At 40.8% G+C, this 18547-nt stretch overlaps 1 protein-coding gene across 3 annotated transcripts in view; it reads left to right on the top strand.

The window, feature by feature from the left end:
- Window positions 1–471: 471 nt before the first annotated feature.
- LOC148041703 (ubiquitin carboxyl-terminal hydrolase 24-like) overlaps window positions 472–18547 on the top strand; it is a 53326-nt gene continuing 35250 nt past the window's right edge. The window contains exons 1-4 of one of the 3 annotated variants that reach the window (XM_087681489.1): window positions 472–694; window positions 983–1083; window positions 1354–2244; window positions 5512–5690. In XM_087681489.1, coding sequence (XP_087537615.1) covers window positions 1072–1083; window positions 1354–2244; window positions 5512–5690 — 1082 coding nt within the window. In that variant the 5' untranslated portion in view covers window positions 472–694; window positions 983–1071. Of the gene's footprint in view, window positions 1084–1353; window positions 2245–5511; window positions 5691–18547 lie in introns of all 3 variants that reach the window. The other 2 variants (XM_087681480.1, XM_087681471.1) reach the window with 2 other exon arrangements.

Below are 18547 nucleotides of genomic sequence, written 5' to 3'. Positions count from 1 at the left end.
ATTATATAAGTATACATATACTCTTTTTGAGATTCTCCATGTATTTAAATAACTGTAAATCTTATCTACAAACGTACTTCACTTTAAACCATGTCACATGTCTAAACATCATAAGTAAAACAGCTACATAACAAACATGCAAGACTTGTATATGGACCTTCATACTCCTTTACTTACCTGAACGTGTCAACCTAGTTTAAGAATATGCTTTAAAAAAAGCTTTATGTTTAGTTTGGTTTAGGAGTGGAGAGTTTCTTGCTATGTAGGGTTGGATTGAGGCTCGATAGTTCTTTCCATTCTAATTCTAAAGTAGTATAGAGTATAGATATAGATACAGATTTTTTGTTTTTACAAGAAAAAAGAAAAAAGAAAAATTGGTCGGGATTCAATTCTTCTAAGAAAGTTGGGCGGCCAACTCGTGCTCTGAGAAAGCCCAGGGCTGATGGGCTTTGCATATAATGCAGAGCGAGAGAGGGAGGGAGGGTTAAGGCAATCGTGAGAGAGCATCGACGGATTCTCTCTTCGTTTCTTCTCTCTGTCACCTTTCCTATTCGTCGAAGCTACTGGATGAATTTCTTGGATTGCTAGCGGCCGGTGTCTGTTCTCGCGGTGAGGTCTTTGTTCGCTCAAAGCACGCTGCACAGTTCACTCACCAGGCTCTTCTATCTCGAGCTGACGGGCTTCAACAAATTCTGTGCATCCTCCATTCCTCCTTTTATGAAACACTTAGGATTGGGCGGCTTCCTGCGTGCTTAATCTGGTCTTCTTCGTGGTCTCTCTCTCTCTCTCTCTCTCTCTCGTGGCTGTCCCTGCACTGTTTGCTAACCCGATCAAGATAGAAAAGGAAAGCAGGCTTTTTCCCTTTCGTACTCTCTCTTATCAACAGCTTCCATACTTTTATGTCTCTAATAAGCTTTGTTATCTTGCCTTCGTGCTGTTGCCTCGCGAAAACGCATTGTGAAATTGGAATTTCTTTCTGAAGCTCCGGTCTTGTTCTTCTACTAAAGCTTTCACATCATATCACTTGGCTTGCGATGTAACATGGCGATACACTGAAGAGTTCTGTTGGCAATGGAAAACCAGGTATCAAGTTTTAATCTAGATAGCCGTTTGCTTATTTCCTTAATACTCCTCTTCAATGTGCAAAGGCATGCTTTGAGATAACCATTGTTTACTGCTCTGCAATGTGCAAATGCGTGATTAGATGATCACATTGGATAACCAAATTGTTTCTCTGCCCTTCAGTGTACAAATGCATGATTTGATTATCACTTTGGATAACCATTGTTTATTCCCTTCAATGTGCAAAGGCATGATGCTATTATCACTTTAATGCCGACATCCTGTATGCAGGTGTTTTTGTTTGGATCTTTTTCTGAGGATGAAGCCAGCCGCTTTCAGTTCTCTCAAAAATCTGCATTGAAACAGAATAACACAAAGCTACTAGGCAAAGTGAATCATGTAACTTCACCGACATACAGAGGCCATGATATTCCTAATGTTCACTTGAAGCAGCCACAGAGTCCAACTGAATCAAAAGCTCAGTCAAATGGGTTCAAAGAAACCATCAATAAGTTTCCGTCTGACATAAGCCCTGATGCGAAGGTCAAGCTTAGGCAGTCTGCAGATAATTCAGTTTCCACAGCTAATTCCAAGCCGAGTTCTCCCAGATTTTTTGATCAGCTTCAAAATTCCAAGTCGAGTTCTCCCAGATTTGTTGATCAGCTTCAAAATGAAGGGGTTTCAGTAACTTCTTACCGCAGAGGTGAAGAGCTTTTGACGAGTGTGCCTGGTCAAGTGAATGCCAGAACCATGGGCAATGGAAATCATACACAGGCAGACATAAGGATAGAATCTGACATTGTGAAAGTTTGCAAGTTGGAGGAGCATAGCATGGATGGGAATGCCCTGAAAAGACATGGCAATGGCCACAACTCTCCAATAACAAGACCCTCCATAGCTCACTCTCATGGACAAACTGGTTCACATGAGAAGGACAAACTAATGCATCTGACCGCCGACAAGAGCAGCACTGCTAAAGAACTAGTACAGGTGACAGACTTGACAGGTGAAACTTGGCTCCAAAGCTTAAAGGCACTCGATACATGTGGGAAGAGACTCCAACCAAGAGGCCTGATCAATACAGGAACTTCATGTTTTCTGAATGCAACTTTACAAGCTCTTATATCATGTAGCCCATTTGTGCATTTGCTTCATGTGCTACAAGCCCGAGGAATCCCTCAGGTACTACCACTTCTTTCATTTGGAGGTAATTCGTGCTGGTTTTCAATGCTCGAAAGGTGTTGTTGCCCTGCTTTGGAATGTTTGTTTTTTGGTCAAAGCTTAAGGTAGTTGAGAGCACCCGGCTTTGATATCATGTAAAGAGATGGTAGGGCAAATACAGAGAAATGCAAAGAGTATGATAACATGATGAAGAGAATTAGATGAATGCTCAATGAAGATAAGTGTATAGGAATGTAAATGATACAATGGGGCCTTGAACCTTTGGGTTGAAGGATTGGGGTAGAGGTGAGCTGAAACTAGCGTTCCTTGACGGAGAGGGCGGTGATCTACTTGATTTACCAGCAATTTAGAGCAAGTGTATATACCAATCACATAAGCCAACTGCACCAATTGGCCCCAAAAGTGGCACCTCTTGCGGTATTTCTTTAATCTTTATTCCAAGGTCTTGTTGTAAAACCAAGAGAATGACCTAATCCCCGATAAATCGGTGGGCCTTGCTACAAACTCAAGGAATGCATCCAAGAGTTTCCACATTGTTCTATTGATTAGCGCAGTCTCTCACAAAATTTGGAACCTTTTGCTGCCCCAAATGACAAGGAGCAATTATCCCCAATTTGCCTCTTGATTTTGAGTACTCAGGGGAGCAAACTTGGGTCTTCAACTTTCACACTGATAAACCCTATTTCTTATTGAAATTAGGTTTGTAAAAGCAATTCAGCGCTGAGAATATTCAGATTTGCAGAGGAAGAGATGAGCAGTAGATGAGAGAGTATTTCTTGAATCCGGCCAGAAAGGGAGCATAAACAGTAGCACTAGCTGTTCACAAGCACCAAAATCAGGTTGCCTTTAGCTGAGCACACTCAGAATGATGGCTCTAGCAACAAAATGCCATGAACAGGTTGCCTTCAGCAATTTGGTGCTCAGCAACTCAGAATCCCCCTAGATGAGCAGTCACCAGCCCAAAACGATCTCTCTACCTCCTCTAGCCAGCCCAAACTGCCCCCAACCAACTTCTCTAGCTTTGGATGGCATGCTTCCTCGTTGATTCACATGTATCAAACCTGCCCATGCATAAATCGACTTCTGGAAATGAATTTCTAGCAATTAATAATTGTGGAAATTTAAAGTTGCCTGGCCTTGCCCAAAAATTGGCCATTGCTTTGCCTCATTTTAAATTCCTAAGCCCTCTTTGACGCTTGGTACACAGAGACACCTTTCCACCTCCACTTCTGCCGTTGTTCCCACTGCCCAAGCCAGGATTATTTGGCATGAGGTCATGAATTTTTAACTTAATGCTCTTGGGACACTTAAGTCCTCGATTGATTATCTAGTCATGGCTGCAGGTGTCTGATGTGTCATCAAATGTATGGTGATCCTCCATTGATGATGATGTCCTCTGGATATGCAATAGGCTGAGATAGACCAGCAGTAGCTTTGGATGGGGTGTGGGCAGCAACTCTAACAGTCTCCGATGAAGATGGCAGTAGAAAACACAGGTCTACCAGCTGTAAAATGCAGATTTGATCAGGTCTATGATGATGATAGCTCTCCAATGATGGCAACAGGCTGTATTACTGTGGGGCAGCCTGTATTAGCTGAAAATGCAGCTGGAGATGGTATTGATAACTGTTGGGTGGCCAGAAAACAGCAAAATGCAGACTAGATGGGGTTGCCAATCAGGCCACTTGGTGGAAAAGACATGCCACCAGCTCTAGGGCGGGTTGCACAGGAGCTGGCAGCCTGCAAAATACAGCTGGAAAGCTGTAATGTGGTTGTGGTAGCAGGCATTTGATGTGGCATTAGCTGTATGGTGATCCTGTACTAATGATGATGTCCTTCAGATGCGCAGCCGGCTGAGATGGACCAGCAGCAGCTCTAGATGGGGTGTGGTATTAGTTTGAGTGTAGAGGGCTGATGGACCGAGGGCTGTGTGTTTCCCAAATCTATGAAAGGGACAACCTTGCTTGATTGTGTTAATAAAACATCTGTTTCTAGCATTAAATCTTGTTCAAGCTCTGGAGCCAGATTCTCCCTATTTGATCCAGGGGGGAGACTACCAATCCTTATCTCTCTCTTGTTACTTTCAATCCTGTCATTCTCCTTAATTATTGTCACAATCCTCTTCACAAAAATGTGTGGAATCAGATGAGTTCACTTTTTGTATCTAGTTAGCCAATTCTGCTTGTAATGGCTTTGGTATGGGCTCTTCCTCTTGCTTTTTGTCGTCTGTCCTTCATGCCTTGCAGCTGTTCTCGCAGTTCTTTGATGTGTTCCTCCTTCTTGATCATTTCTGGTTTCATTTCTGTCAACTCTCTTTGAACTGTTTTCAGCTCTTGCAAGAGGTAAGACTCTCATGGTGAAGGCCTTGCTTCTGGGGGAGGGATCAAAGGCATTTGGAGACTGACTGCTGCAGCAAATGTCTTCTTTTTCTCCATCCGCATTGCTGCTGAGACCCAATGGGGAAGTTCCTGTCCTGTTCCCCTTCTAGGAAATGGGTAATCTAGCCTTTCTTTGTTTCTTCCTTGACATTTTTGGATTGAGTTTTCTGAACAATTGTTTCTCTGTCTTCCGCCCTGCATTGTCACTGCTCACTCTTCTTTCCTCCCAGTTTGCTGCAGTCTCACTCAGTCACTCTCTCTCTCACACACACTGGGCACTCCTTTCTTAAAACTGTTTATTTCAAGATCATAAGAAATTCTAATTTTACCTTTTAAAACCCCGTTTCTCAGAATGTTACCTCCCCCTTTCGATTAGGTTCCCCATCCCTTGGTCCTCATTCTTGGCACCTATGGAAATGGCATCTGCAAGATACTACACATCTTTGACTTGAAGGAGGGTACGTTGGAAAGTCTAAAGTGAAAATGTGTCTAGTACCAACACTATCAATGATTACTTGGGTCAATGAGATGCTATTATGTGTGCATCATCTGTCATTAAAAGTGGGTGGTCTCTGTTTGATCTGTGTTGATTTGGCATCCAGATTTCAATGTTAGACAAAATAGGAGTGCTTTATTTGAGTAACTTAGGGGTGTTTTGTGTGCTTACAGTTCTTCTCCTCTTCTTTTCCTTTCTTCAAGTACATGTTTGGTTATGCAGTGAATAGTTACATTGGAATGAAGCAGCATCATGACTTATCACTTCTGATTCATTCGTCCATAGGATTCATTTTTAAAATCTCTTTGTCAAAGGACTTTGACTTTCACAAAGAGGGAGGGAGGGAGTGAGAGAGGGAGGGAGAGCAATTGGCTCACTAATAAGCTTTGTCAGGTCGGTTTTCCAGCTTTACTGGCGTGCATTGATTTTATGAAGGAGTTTGAATTGCAGCATGATGACAGGGAAAGAGGTGTTGATTCGTTTATCGGAAAGTCCTTTGTTCCTGTAATGTTCAATCAACTGCTCCAAACATTCAGCCGACAACAGCCCAGTACAAATTCTGGGAGAAATAGGTACAGTTGGTGCCTTAATTTGCTCAAGGAAGAATCTTTGTTGGGGTTTGGTTGCATGTATTTGCATTTGGTTACATGTCTACCTGAGATCTTCCAAATCATAGTCTGTTACATATTGGTTGGAGGTTCAATTACTCGGGATCTTTTTTTTGTCATGTTCACAATCATTGTCAGCATGAGACTGTTTCAGGAAGTGTACTAGCATTTCCCAGTTAGGTTCAACCTGTGACTGAATTGGTTGTACATGCTATATTACTCTCCTCATCAGTAGTCTCTATAATAATTGTCATGGGTACATTGCACTATTATCACAGGTTAGATGACTAAAGGGTGAGCCTACAGTTGCTCTTAATGAAAGGAAATGGCTCGTTAGGCTTTCAGCATTGTTTTCTGCCTCCTCTTTTGTGCCCTATAGAGTAGCTTCTTTCCAATGAAACGCAGTAATGCCATGCTTTTTTTACTGTAAGAGAAGTGTTCTTTAATTAAGATTGTGAGTTTTTTTTTCTAGACCAGTCAATTGTTTTTGTGACCCTTGTTAGTTATTTCTGTTGAAGTAATTGTACCTTGAGCTGTTTAGCTTCACTCACTTGTGCAATTTGTGTGTGAATATATAAACTGACTGCCAATATGAGATGATGATGCAAAATTTGCTCCACAAGCACACTCATCTGCAAGGATGCATCTGACTGAGTCTTGTCAACAACTGAAATGCGTAAAGCCGATGGTTTTGTAAATTTTTGCCTTTAAAAAATATTTTTCCAAATTCCATTTCTTAATTTCAAATGGGAACATTGCAGCCTGATTTCTCATTGCAGTTTTCAATTTGGCTGAAATTGGTATTTTATGACCATGAGGAATGGGAGTTAACATAGCTTCAATCATACTGATTCATGGCGTAAGCTAGGATTGGAAAGCACCAAGTGACTGTAAGTATCAAGTCTTAAATCTGAAATGGGAACAATGCAGTTTGCTTCGTCAAGGCACTTCTCAATCCTCAATTGCGCTAATTCGATGCACTAGCTAGATTGGAAACTGCCAAGTGAATTGAGTTGTAAGGCTCCCCTTTGTGGATCCTTTTGGATGTGATCTCCCCTATTGTAGTGTCCTTTTTCATTGATCCCCACAATTTATCTCAAAGTAGAAGGCTTTTCTAAGGTGGGTGAGTGATGACTAAACCGGGTTCATTACAAATTTTGGAACATAAACAATATCGTCTGGTCTGCATAATCTTTGTATGGGTAGATTTGATTAAACCAATGCTTGGTAATCATTTTGTGAAGCCTTAGCAATGGTCAACATGCGAGTTCTCCAATTGCAACTTGGGAAGCAACATTGACCCATTCTTGTCACCCTTCAAGTGGCTTAATATAATTGGATATAGCTTCCCATGAAGTCAATTACATCATTATCCATGTGTCAGTAATAGTCTCTGTTCTTGCTACAATAGCCACAAATTCTTAGGTGTTACATCCTTGGACGTCTTTGTTGGGCGTGTCGTACCGACAACATGGCCATTGACCAATGACTTTTGGTGGTAGTGTGTGAACATTCCCAAAAAGTTAGGACTAGTTAAAGGCTTTTGTAGTGTGAATGTGCTTGAGGGTTAGGGTGGTTAAAGAGTCTTTTAAAGTAGGACCTAGGGCTCATAATTTGTGTAGTATCTTGTGGGATTGTTGGTGTAGTATCTCTTGTGAGATCCACTATTGGGGACAATAGATGTTATGAGGATGTAAGATTTTATTGCTTTGCTAAGAATTTGATTAAAAGTTAATCAAGTGTGCAAATGTGACTCGCACATATGAGATGCAAGTTAATTATTCCACTACGTGGGACCCAGGACCCTAGGATATTAATTGATGCTAAAGGCAAAAATTGTAATAAGTTATGCCTAATAGGTACTCGATGGTAGTAGATGTTAGATTTTGGTCTAGGCCAATTTATTGGCCACTAATGTTAGTGGCGGTGACACTAGAGACTAGGTATTAATTAATTAATTAATGCCGGTTTAAGGGCTAATAATTGCTCAGGGATACTTGAAAGATAAATTGGTCTAGCCAATTTAATCATTGGTTGGGGAAATTAATTTCTTGAGCACTAGAATAATTATTAAAATACTTTTCAAAATTAATATTTTGAAACTTAATTTAATAAGTTGGATAATGTTGAAAAATGGGATTAGAAAGCTGTCACTTGGCAAAACTTACCTATGCAAGTGGGAAAAGCATTTTTGGGGATTGGCGGAAATCTATTTCAACATTGTGAGAGAGAAGAAGGTTGTTTGAGAGCAAGGAGATATTGTGATGTGATTTGCAACTACTAGGGATCAGTCCTATACTAGGTGATAGCGGTTTGGAGCCCCCTAGGTGTAGGTGACAGTAGCCTTAGGTTCTTCTAGTGTAGATGACAGTATGCAGGAGTGAGCCACAGTCTTTCTAGTTGATCCTAAGTTGTAAGAGACAACTTCTATGGCTATTTGAGCAAGGCAGTAGCAGTTTTTTAGTCTTACTTGCGATGAAAATTTGAAATTTATCTCTCTACAACATTCTCTCTCATCCTATAGCCATCTCTCAAGTTATCTTAGTAAAATCCATATAGTTGAGTCATCAGAGGTGGAGATATTGAAAAGTCTCTATTGCAAACTCTAATTTACAGCAAAAATTAGGGTTCGACAGGCACCTAGGAATGCATGCTCAGAATTGAGAGCCTATCACTTGAATTTTAGTAGTTGAAATCCAAGAATTTTAGGGAGATTCAAGAGTTCAGCCAGCCCGTATCAGATTTAGGGCTTAGTTTGTCTTTTAAGGAGCAAGGTGAAGGCCAATCCCCAAGGAAACCAGGGGGCAAATTGGTTTGAAGGCTTGTTGGTCTTTTATGATAGCATGAGGCGCTTGGATTAGTGGAGGAGATTAGTGAATCTCATACGTTATCCATTTGCAATTGAAGATAAAGAAAATACCACAAGGGGAGTACTAGTTTTGGAGCAAATAGGTTGTCCATTGTTCAAGATTAAAGTGGTAAAGTGTGCATTTCAGTTTATGTGATTTATTTCCTTATTATAGTTACTGTTAAATCAGATTATTACCACTCTCTCTAAGAGGAAGAAGGCTGGTTACAATAGGCTCTAGGCAGTTCCATCCACACACTAGGATAGCATGGGTTGATGATATGGCATGCCAATCCTTGTGATGGGAGGCTGGCTCGATATGCTGCTTATCCTAGGCAGGGGATGAGCTTGTTTAGCTTTACAGTGGAGATGTGGGTTTGATGTCTGTTTGTTTATGTTTCAGTATATATGCTTGTATGGCTTGTGTCATGTCGTGCATGCATATTGGAGATCGATGTCTGGGTATTTCATTACTTGGCAACACTTGCCCATGCAAGTGACGAGAGGCTGATGGGAGGTTGGAGAATGGTCATTGCAGTTGAGTGAAGGTTGCGAGAAAGAGGGGAGGTTGTAGTAGTGAGCACTAGATCTGGGAGACTTTTTTGGAGTAGTAGGTGACAGCAATTTGAGGGTTGTTTCAGCTAGGCAATAGCATATTTGATGCGTCCCATTAGTGGAGACAGCTTCCATGGTTGTCTAGTTAAGGTAGTAGTTGATTTCTTTCATTTTCTTGCGATGAAAGTATGAATTTTCTCTCTGCGTAGCATTCTCTCTCATTCTCCAACCATCTCTTATTTTCACTTATCAAATTTTGATAGTTCCAACCATTGGAGGTGGAGATTTTGAAGAATTTGTGCTCTAAAACCTAATTTATAGGCAAGATTAGGGTTTGACAGCTACCTTGGGAAGTGCACTCGGATTTGTAGGCCTAGGACTTGAATTTCAGTAACTAAAACTGAAGAATCTTAGGAGACTGAAGAGGCTAGCCAGCCAACAGTGATTTGGGGTTGAATTTGTCTCTCAAGGAGTATCGTGAAGGCCAATTCCTTCAGCAAACCAAGGGGCAAATTGGTTTGAAGGCTTGTTGGTCATTTGTGATAGCAAGAGGCATTTGGAAAGCGAAGAAGATTTGAAGAATCTCAGTGTATTCCATTCAAATTGGAGTAGAATATAAAAAAATACCGCATGGAGTATTGGTTTTGTGGGCAAGAGGTTGTCATTGTCTAAGATTAAGTGATAATGTTACACTTTAGTGCATGTGAGTTTTATTATTGTTGTAATCAGTGTAAATTAGGTTATTATCACACTTTTCCTTAAAGGAAAGGTGGTTTGCCTATCTATTTATAGATGGATGGGCTCTCCCAAATGAGGGTTTGGCTTATGGGACACAAAGACTTTCTAGAATTGTGTTTTTCTTTTTAGTAAAAGTTTGGTAGCTTTGAGTTTTGGAGCTCTTATTAAGAGCTAAGTAATAATGCCTTTTTAAGCTCAACACCTGCTCTTAGGCCCAAAAATAGAGCTAGGAAGGGATTGACAAGATAGCTTAAGTTGAAATTTTCTTTTATCCCAATTCATCCCACCCCAAAGTAGCTAGGGCATTGGACAAAGGGTGCTCGCTGGTTGCCCAATGACCTACCAATACTACAGAGGTGATGGTTATCTTACCAAGGGAGCCCAAGTGATCACCTTAGAGAGGCCAAGGCATTGGACAAAGGGTGCTCTACTCAATGGCCCACCAAGATTTGCAAAGTTGGATTGGACCTCAATGGACTTTTTTAAAATTTTGTGAGTGTTTTGAATGATAGTTTCTTATTGAGTAATATGTGCCCCTAGGGGAGAATAAAAGGGATTGTTAGACACAACACATCATAAAATGGACTAGCTATCACCACCGCCTTTAGGTATGGATGATGAAAAAGTTTGGGGGTTATGTTGTGAATATAGGGAGGTAGATTACTGTAGGAGAGTGGCATGGGAGTACCATGAATATGGTGGATTGAGAGCCAACCACTCTTTGATTGAAAAGGAATAAATGCACACAAATGCAGATTTACAAGAATAGAATACCAAATGCATGGGGTAATGGAAAGAGCAACATAAGATGTCATGCTCATGCAAAATGCTATGCAATGGTGTTGCGCTTGGATAGTACCCTCGCAAGGGAATTGTCACTTGTTACAAGGGCCCTTTTCCAATCATAATCATCCTAATGATATTGGTAATGATGCAAAGTACAAAAATAACGCTCTGAAGTAGTGAAAATCTTGTAGACATCATCAGATGGTGGAAGGAGAATTTTGCATCGTCTCTCCCCCAAAGATGTCAATGTTGATGGGGGAAAGGAGGGGTATCCAAGGAAGAAGAGTGAATTGCATGTCTAGCTGAAAACCTATGAAATGAAAGCCTTAAAGGTTGCCTTAAGTAAGGCAAGAACTCAACATTGGGAGGAAAAGACTTCTTTGCTGTTCTAGAGTGTAAAGTCCTATCAAGGAAGGGCAACCAAGGAAAGGAGTGCCGAACAATCCAAGTCTTTGCTCTGATCAATTGATAGGTCATGTAAGTGCCACCATGCAAAAGATAAGTTAGGAGCAAAAATACCATATGAGACCATAAAACATGCATGTCTCAACTTCAATGACAAGTGCTTGTGAGTGCAATGTGTTGGGTTTTGGAAATGGTTCCACTACTGAAAGCTAGACACACTAAAGATTTAGAAAAGTAGAATATGCAATGGAATATTGAAGCTAGTAGACTAGAGCGTGTCGTGCAAGAATCAACAAATATATGTAGGCGAGAGGTGTGATAGTTTGGTAGTCAGCGTCACTTATATTTGAACTAGATGAAGGCTCCACGATTCATTGGATCGGAGGATCTTTAGGGTAGTGGACTCAACTGCTTGTGGTTGCACACTTAATGTCGAGGGCAGCTCAAAAATAGGCGGGGACTCATCAAGTCTATCTTCAAGGGAGTCAAGGAGTGCTTGAGGACCAAAGTCCCACTACTGAAAAGCTAGGCACACTAAAGACGTTGGGTTTTGGAATGGTTTCACTATTGAACGCTAGGCACACTAAAGTTTTAGAAAAGTAGAATATGCAATGGAATATTGAAGCTAGACTAGACTATGCCGTGCAAGAATCAACAAATATGCAGGGGAGAGGTGTGTGAGTTTGGTAGTAAGCATCACAGATATTTGAACTAGATATTGAAGCTAGACTAGACTATGCCGTGCAAGAATCAACAAATATGCAGGGGAGAGGTGTGTGAGTTTGGTAGTAAGCATCACAGATATTTGAACTAGAAGAAGGCTCCACGATCCATTGGATCGGAGGATCTTTAGGGTAGTGCGCTCGACTGCTTTTGGTTGGACACTTGATGTAGAGGACAACTCAAAAATAGGTGGGGACTCATCAAGTCTATCTTCAAAGGAGACAAGGAGTGCTTGAGGACCAAAGTCCATAGTAGTGGTATGGGCAGACCAATCAAATAATCCCTCGGGTGTAGTGGGGGCAGATGATCTTGTTGCCATGTGAGTAGTGGATCTACTTGGTTGAGTTGCAGGATGGTTCCCTCTTAGTTGTGGTTGTGGGATCCTCACTTGTACTCGAGTTCCTAGGTGGGGAAGAGGGTCTAGTCCGGGAAAATTGCCCTTGGTCTTTGAGTGACTCTTATCGTCAAAATGACTAGCCTTTTGGCAATGCTAACAATACCTTTTTCTTTTTGGGGACATTTTACCAATGTGGTTTCAATCTTAGAGGAGAGCTACTTTGCTCATCACCACCTAACTTAGTCTTTGTGTTGTTCTTTTCACTACCTTACTTCATTTTTTGGAAGTCAAGACCCTCTTTGAATATTGATGTTTCTTTTGAAATTGATTGAACAATCAAGCGTAACGCAGTAGTTGATACTCAAACTTATAGAAGGTGGGTAAGTAAGATTGTGAGATGACTTTTTGAATAAAATTGAAATATCTCTATGGCAATTTATTGATGAACAAAGTGACTTGATCATTGAGACTTGTTGGGTAAGCCAATGGTGGTGAATTCAGTGGGCAATCACCAATACTCGGCTAATTTGATAGTCAAATCATATCTCTTAGTGATTTTGAACTCTTGGAGCTCATGGTTAAGGTTGATTTGTTGGGTACAATTATGAGTTGAGTAGCCGTCGACTAGATGTGCCCAATGCTCAAAGGCAAGGTAAATGTGTTGGAGTTGAGAGTGAAATTTGGGCATAAGACCTTGCATCAACTTGACTATGGCTATGTCATTTCAGCGCTTCCAAGAGCAAACTACCTTCATGAGAACCAATGGGGGTCAACTTTGGGTTCGTGCCCCTGAACAAGTTCCCACAAGCCTTGCCACTTGGCAATCCAAGACATGCCGCATTTGATTTGACCAAGTGGTAAAGTTAGGTTCGATAAAACGTGTCTTATCTTGTGGATGGTCCGCTTGCCAAAAAGGTATAGGATGGCCTAGTAGGTTTTGTCATGTTGTGAAGATTCCCCTAGTGTGGTGTGTGGTTGTACAGGCGGAATAGTGAAAGGTAATGTAACCAACCTTCCTTCTCGGATAGGTTGGCAACACCTGATTAAACACTTAATTACAACAATCAATAAATGAGCATAAATTGAAATGCACACTTTATCTTAATAATCTTGGACAATAGGCACCATGTTGGCCCCAAAACTGATGCTCCTTTTGGTATTTTCTTACCTTTAATTGCTAATGGATTGAGTAGAAGCCAAGATTGCACAATCTCCTTGGCTGATCCAAAAACCCCTTGCTGTATCAACAAAAAGCAAATAATTCCGTTGGGAATAAAGGGCCACCGTGCTTTTCATATGTGCCTAGGTGTGAACGAACCCTTAGCACTTGTACTTTAGTACTTTACATATAACTATCACAAAAAACGTAAGAGAGGTACAACTCTTTGTACCCACGTCATGCATCTCACTCACTACTGCTGCTCTCTCTCTCACACACACACACACACACACAGTCTCTCTCTCTCTCTCTCTCTCTCTCTCTCTCTCTCTCTCCACCATTGCCATTAATGAATATCGAACATTCACTGTGCCTCGGAGATCACAAACTGGTATGAGAGCTGAAGGTTGCTCGCCTCTCGAGTTTCGTGTAGAGCTGAAGGTCGCTTGCCTCGAGTTCTATGCAGGCAGGTGACAAATAGACAGGCCATGCAAGCTGGAGGCCATGCAAGTGCAGGCGTAGGTGGCAGGTCGAAGACAGGAGCAGGTCACAATCTTCTTTACGCCAGGCTTTAGCGGGCGAGAGGCAGGCCATGTTGGTGTAGGGGGCAGGCGATGCAGGCAGGCAATACGCAGGCAGGTGGCTCGACGGGCAGCTGCCGATGGGTCAGCACAGGTCGTGTGCTGCCGATCTGCCGACAGGTCTTTAAAAAAAAAAGAAATTATTTTTCTTTGGTGCTCTATGGGCTGTCATGTGTGTATAAGCACAGCTCGACAAACCTCAGAGATTTGGTACGCATTTACTCCTTGAATTTGGGGATGGCGTATGCACGAAAAATTTACCCGGTTGAGGAAAATTTGTGGAATTTTGCACACTCGGGTCTCAAAAATTGGGACTTTTCACGCATGTCCAGAAATTGCAGTGGAACAGGTACAATTCTTGAAATGTTGATTCAGTGGACCTTGTACAATTTGGGGATTTTGTAAAACTTACAAAATTTGGGTCAAATTTGGTCTTGTATGTACTTATAGTGCAATTTCTATGCAAATTGAGCACATTGGGCCCCATATAAATTTGGGGCTTTTGCAAAATTTGTGAAATTTTGGCAAAATTGGCTTGTGCAATCCATTTGGGAGTTATGTTTGATGTAATTTGAGCAGAGAAATTTTGGAGTTTTTGACCATGGAAGTCAAATTCGTGCCCATGGATGCATTTGGAGCAGAAATTGCAGCAAAAATTTGGGGCTTTCTCAAGAAATTGAGTATCAGCTCGTGATACAGCTTCAATACGTGCGGTGTGCTGTAGCACACATTTCATATCTTTGAAAATTGATTTGCAGATCTGAAATTTCTGCAATTACTTGAATTTTCATTGCTGGTTGGTACTTGCTTCGTACCTTGGTCATTTATGTGACAATTGAGCTCACATTTGTTGACTTTTGAGTCACTTTTGAGCTATAAATCATGGTTGACAGCAGTGATAGCAGCAATCTTTCGCATATTAAGAAGCTTGAGGGTGCACACGATTTTGCTGTATGGTAGAAGCAGTGCTATAATGTCTTGGTGCAAAAGAAACAAGTGAAGCCTATAAAAACAAAAGGGTAAGACTAGCAACCATGGATCTAGATGAGTGGGATGAGTTAGATAAGCTTGCACGCTCTACCATGGAGCGTGCAAGCTCTACCATAGATGAGCTTGCATGCTGTACCATAGAGCTTTCTATGTTAGACACTTTGCTCTTCAACATAGAGAAACTGAAATCTGCCTATGATATGTGGCAATGACTTGAGGAGTTATATGCTCAGAAAAGTGCAGCCAACAAGATTTATTGGTTGAAAAAATTGATGGACCTTGGTATGAAGGTAGGTACAACAATGACTGTACATTTGAGTGAGTTTAACTCTATTTTCAGCTAGCTGATTGCTTTGGAGTTTCATATTGATGAGGAATTCAAGGCAACATTCTTGCTATACACTTTGCTTGAAAGTTGGGACACTTTTAGGAGAGCAATGAGTAATTCTAATGCTATGCTGTTATATTCAGATGTGGAGAGCTCCTTACTTAGGAAAGAGCTCAATAGGCAAAATATTTCAGTAAACAAGTCCTCCAATGCATTGCATACTAGAGGCAGATCCTAATGAAAGGATAACTTTGATAACAAAGCATGCAACAAGTCTCGTGGAAAAAATGTAGAGTGCCATCATTGTGGCAAGAAAGGGCATTTCAAACGGGATTGCTTTAAGTGGAAGAAAGAGAAGGGCAAGGGCAAAAGCATTGATGATAACAAAGTTGAGAAAAAGGACAGTCAACATGCAAAGAAGAGTAGTGTGAAGATAGAGGAAGTTAATGTAGTCAGTCACAAGAGTGATAGTGGCAATGATGTACTCTTTGCTTCTTCTTTTAGTGCATAGTCATTGATTGTAGATTCTGATGATGACATGTACACTTGGATCCTTGATTCAAGTGCTTTATTCCATGTAACACCACACCAGAGTGGCTTTTTAACTATAGTGGTGGTAGACATGTTGTTGTCCACTTGGGGGACAATTATGCATGTGACATTGCAGGGATTTGCAGTGTGTAGTTGGCATTTCAACATGGTTCAATGTTCACTTTGCATAACGTGAGGCATGTACCTTAGCTCAAGAAGAGCTTGATAAGCACAAGTCATCTAGATGATGAAGGCTATCACATCACTTTTGGGGATAGCAAATGGTAGGTATGTAAGGGCTCTAGGATTGTTGCTAAAGGCTCTAAAAGTGATACTCTCTATCCATTACATGTATCTAGCGTGTGTGATCATATTGTCACCATAACCGAGCAGCCAAGTGTGTCTCTGTGGCATAGTTGGTTGGGGCACATGAGTGTGACCGGAATGAAAGTGCTTTCTTGTTTGGGTTGTTTGCCATGTTTGAGGTATGCTGATTTTGACCATTGTAATCATTGTATTTTTGGCAAGCATGCTCAAATATCACATAAAAAGTCTATTTCATTAAAATCTTCACCCTTAGAGTTGGTATATTCAGATGTATGTGAGATGCTAGGGTTGTCTCTAGGGGAAAATAAATATTTCATTACTTTTGTTGATGATGCCACATGCAAAGTATGGGTTTATCTGATCCGCCATAAAGACAAGGCTTTGGATAAGTTTAAGAAATTCTTGGCACTTGTTGAAAATATGACCAGCAAGACATTAAAGCGCTTCGCTCTAGCAATGGTGGGGAATATATGTCCAAAGCCTTTCTAGCCTTTTAATGACAGCAAAGGGATAAAAAGGGATCTCACTGCCCCTTATGATCCGCCTCAAAATGGTGTCGCAGAGTGTATGAATAGGACAATTTAGGAAAAAGTCCGTACCATGTTGTCTCATGCTGCATTACCTCATGGATTTTGGGTAGAGGTCATTATGATAGCCGTATACTTGATAAATCAGTCACTAAACAGGTCCTTGGAGAGGGGAGCCCCTCAACAAGTGTGGTCGGGTAAGCTACCTTTATATACACACTTGAGAGTGTTTGGTTGCGAGGTATTTGTGCACATATGCAAGGAACAACATAGCAAATTGGAGTGAAAGACTTGTAAATGCATTTTCCTAGGATATGGTGACGAGGGTAAAATGGGGTATAAATTATGGAATCTTGAGAAAAGGGAAATTATACGCAGCAATTATGTTATCTTTCGAGAAGATTGCATGCATAAATAGCTCGAAAAGACAGAGGAAGTCAGAAAGGTTGTGTTTTGAGAAAAAATACCTGTAGGACAGCAAAGAGTGCATGCAGTACAGTAGCAAACATCTGCTGTAAATGACCCTATAAATGTAGGGAATGATGCTGAAATTAACCAGTAAGAAGTTACTCATGATATACTGCAGTTTTAGCAAGAAAATGTGCCATTGGAACAGTTGGAATAGGTAGGACAACATGCTGAACCTTTTGAACAACAAGCTGTTAATACAGATTTGCAGGCTGTGAACAACAAGCAAACATTGATCATTGGATGTGTAGGCTGACTAGAAATACTAAACAACCAGATAGGTTTGTTCGTGGTGCGAATTATGTTGCTGATTATGTCAGGTTGACAGATTGTGGTGAACCGTCATGCTTCAAGGAAGCAATGGACAAAGAGGACAACTAGAAATGGCATAAAGCTATGCTATTAGATATGGAATCTCTAAAGAAAAATGGTACTTGGATTTGATGCATTTGCCTAAGGTGCATAAAATCCTACCATGTAAATGGGTTTACAAGATGGTCACTTCTGGTTCCTCACCAAGCATGGCTTGTTGCCAAAGGGTACAAGTAGGAACATGGGATTGACTTTGATGAGATCTTTTCTCTTGTAGTCAAAATGACTTCTTTGCGAACCATATTGATCTTGGTTGCATATGAGGATATGGAACTTGTACAAATGGATGTAAAGAGTATTTTCGTACATGGTGATTTGCATGAGGACATACATATGCAACAACTAGAAGGTTTTGTGGCCAAGGGATAGGCAAGAAATGGCATAAAGCTATGCTGTTAGAGATGGAATCTCTAAAGAAAAATGGTACTTGGGATTTGATGCATTTGCCTAAGGGGCATAAAATCCTACCATGCAAATGGGTTTACAAGATGAAGGTCACTTTTGGTTCCTTGTCAAAGTACAAAGCATGGCTTGTTGCCAAAGAGTACAAGTAGGAACATGGGATTAACTTTGATGAGATCTTTTCTCTTGTAGTCAAAATGACTACTTTGCGAGCCATATTGGGCTTGGTTGTATATGAGGATATGGAACTTATACAGATGGATGTAAAGAGTGCTTTCTTACATGGTGATTTGCATGAGGACATACATATGCAACAACTAGAAGGTTTTGTGGCCAAGGGGTAGGAAAAGATAGTATGTAAACTCAACAAAAGCTTGTATGGGCTAAAACAAGCACAAGGTGAATGGTATCATAAGTTTAATACATTCATGCAATCTCAAGGATTTAACAGAAGTCAAGTGGATCACTGCTTGTATATCAAGAAGGTAGCAGATGGTAGACTTAATATCTTGATTTTGTATGTGGATGACATGTTGATTGGTGGTAGGGATGTTCATGTGTTATACACATTGGAGCATAACTTACATAGCAGCTTTGATATGAAGGATCTTGGTGAAGCAAATCATATTCTCGGCATGCATATACTTAGGGACAGATCAAAAGGTCGTCTTTATCTGTCACATCAAGAGTATGTATCCAAGATTTTGCAGTGTTTCAATATGGAGGAGGAAAAAACAATTGGTG

This window comes from Lygodium microphyllum, chromosome 1 (assembly GCF_053477565.2).
Source record: "Lygodium microphyllum isolate KBCC chromosome 1, Lygodium_microphyllum_v1.1.10, whole genome shotgun sequence".
Lineage (NCBI taxonomy): Eukaryota > Viridiplantae > Streptophyta > Polypodiopsida > Schizaeales > Lygodiaceae > Lygodium > Lygodium microphyllum.
This window is presented reverse-complemented; position numbering and strand designations above follow the sequence as displayed.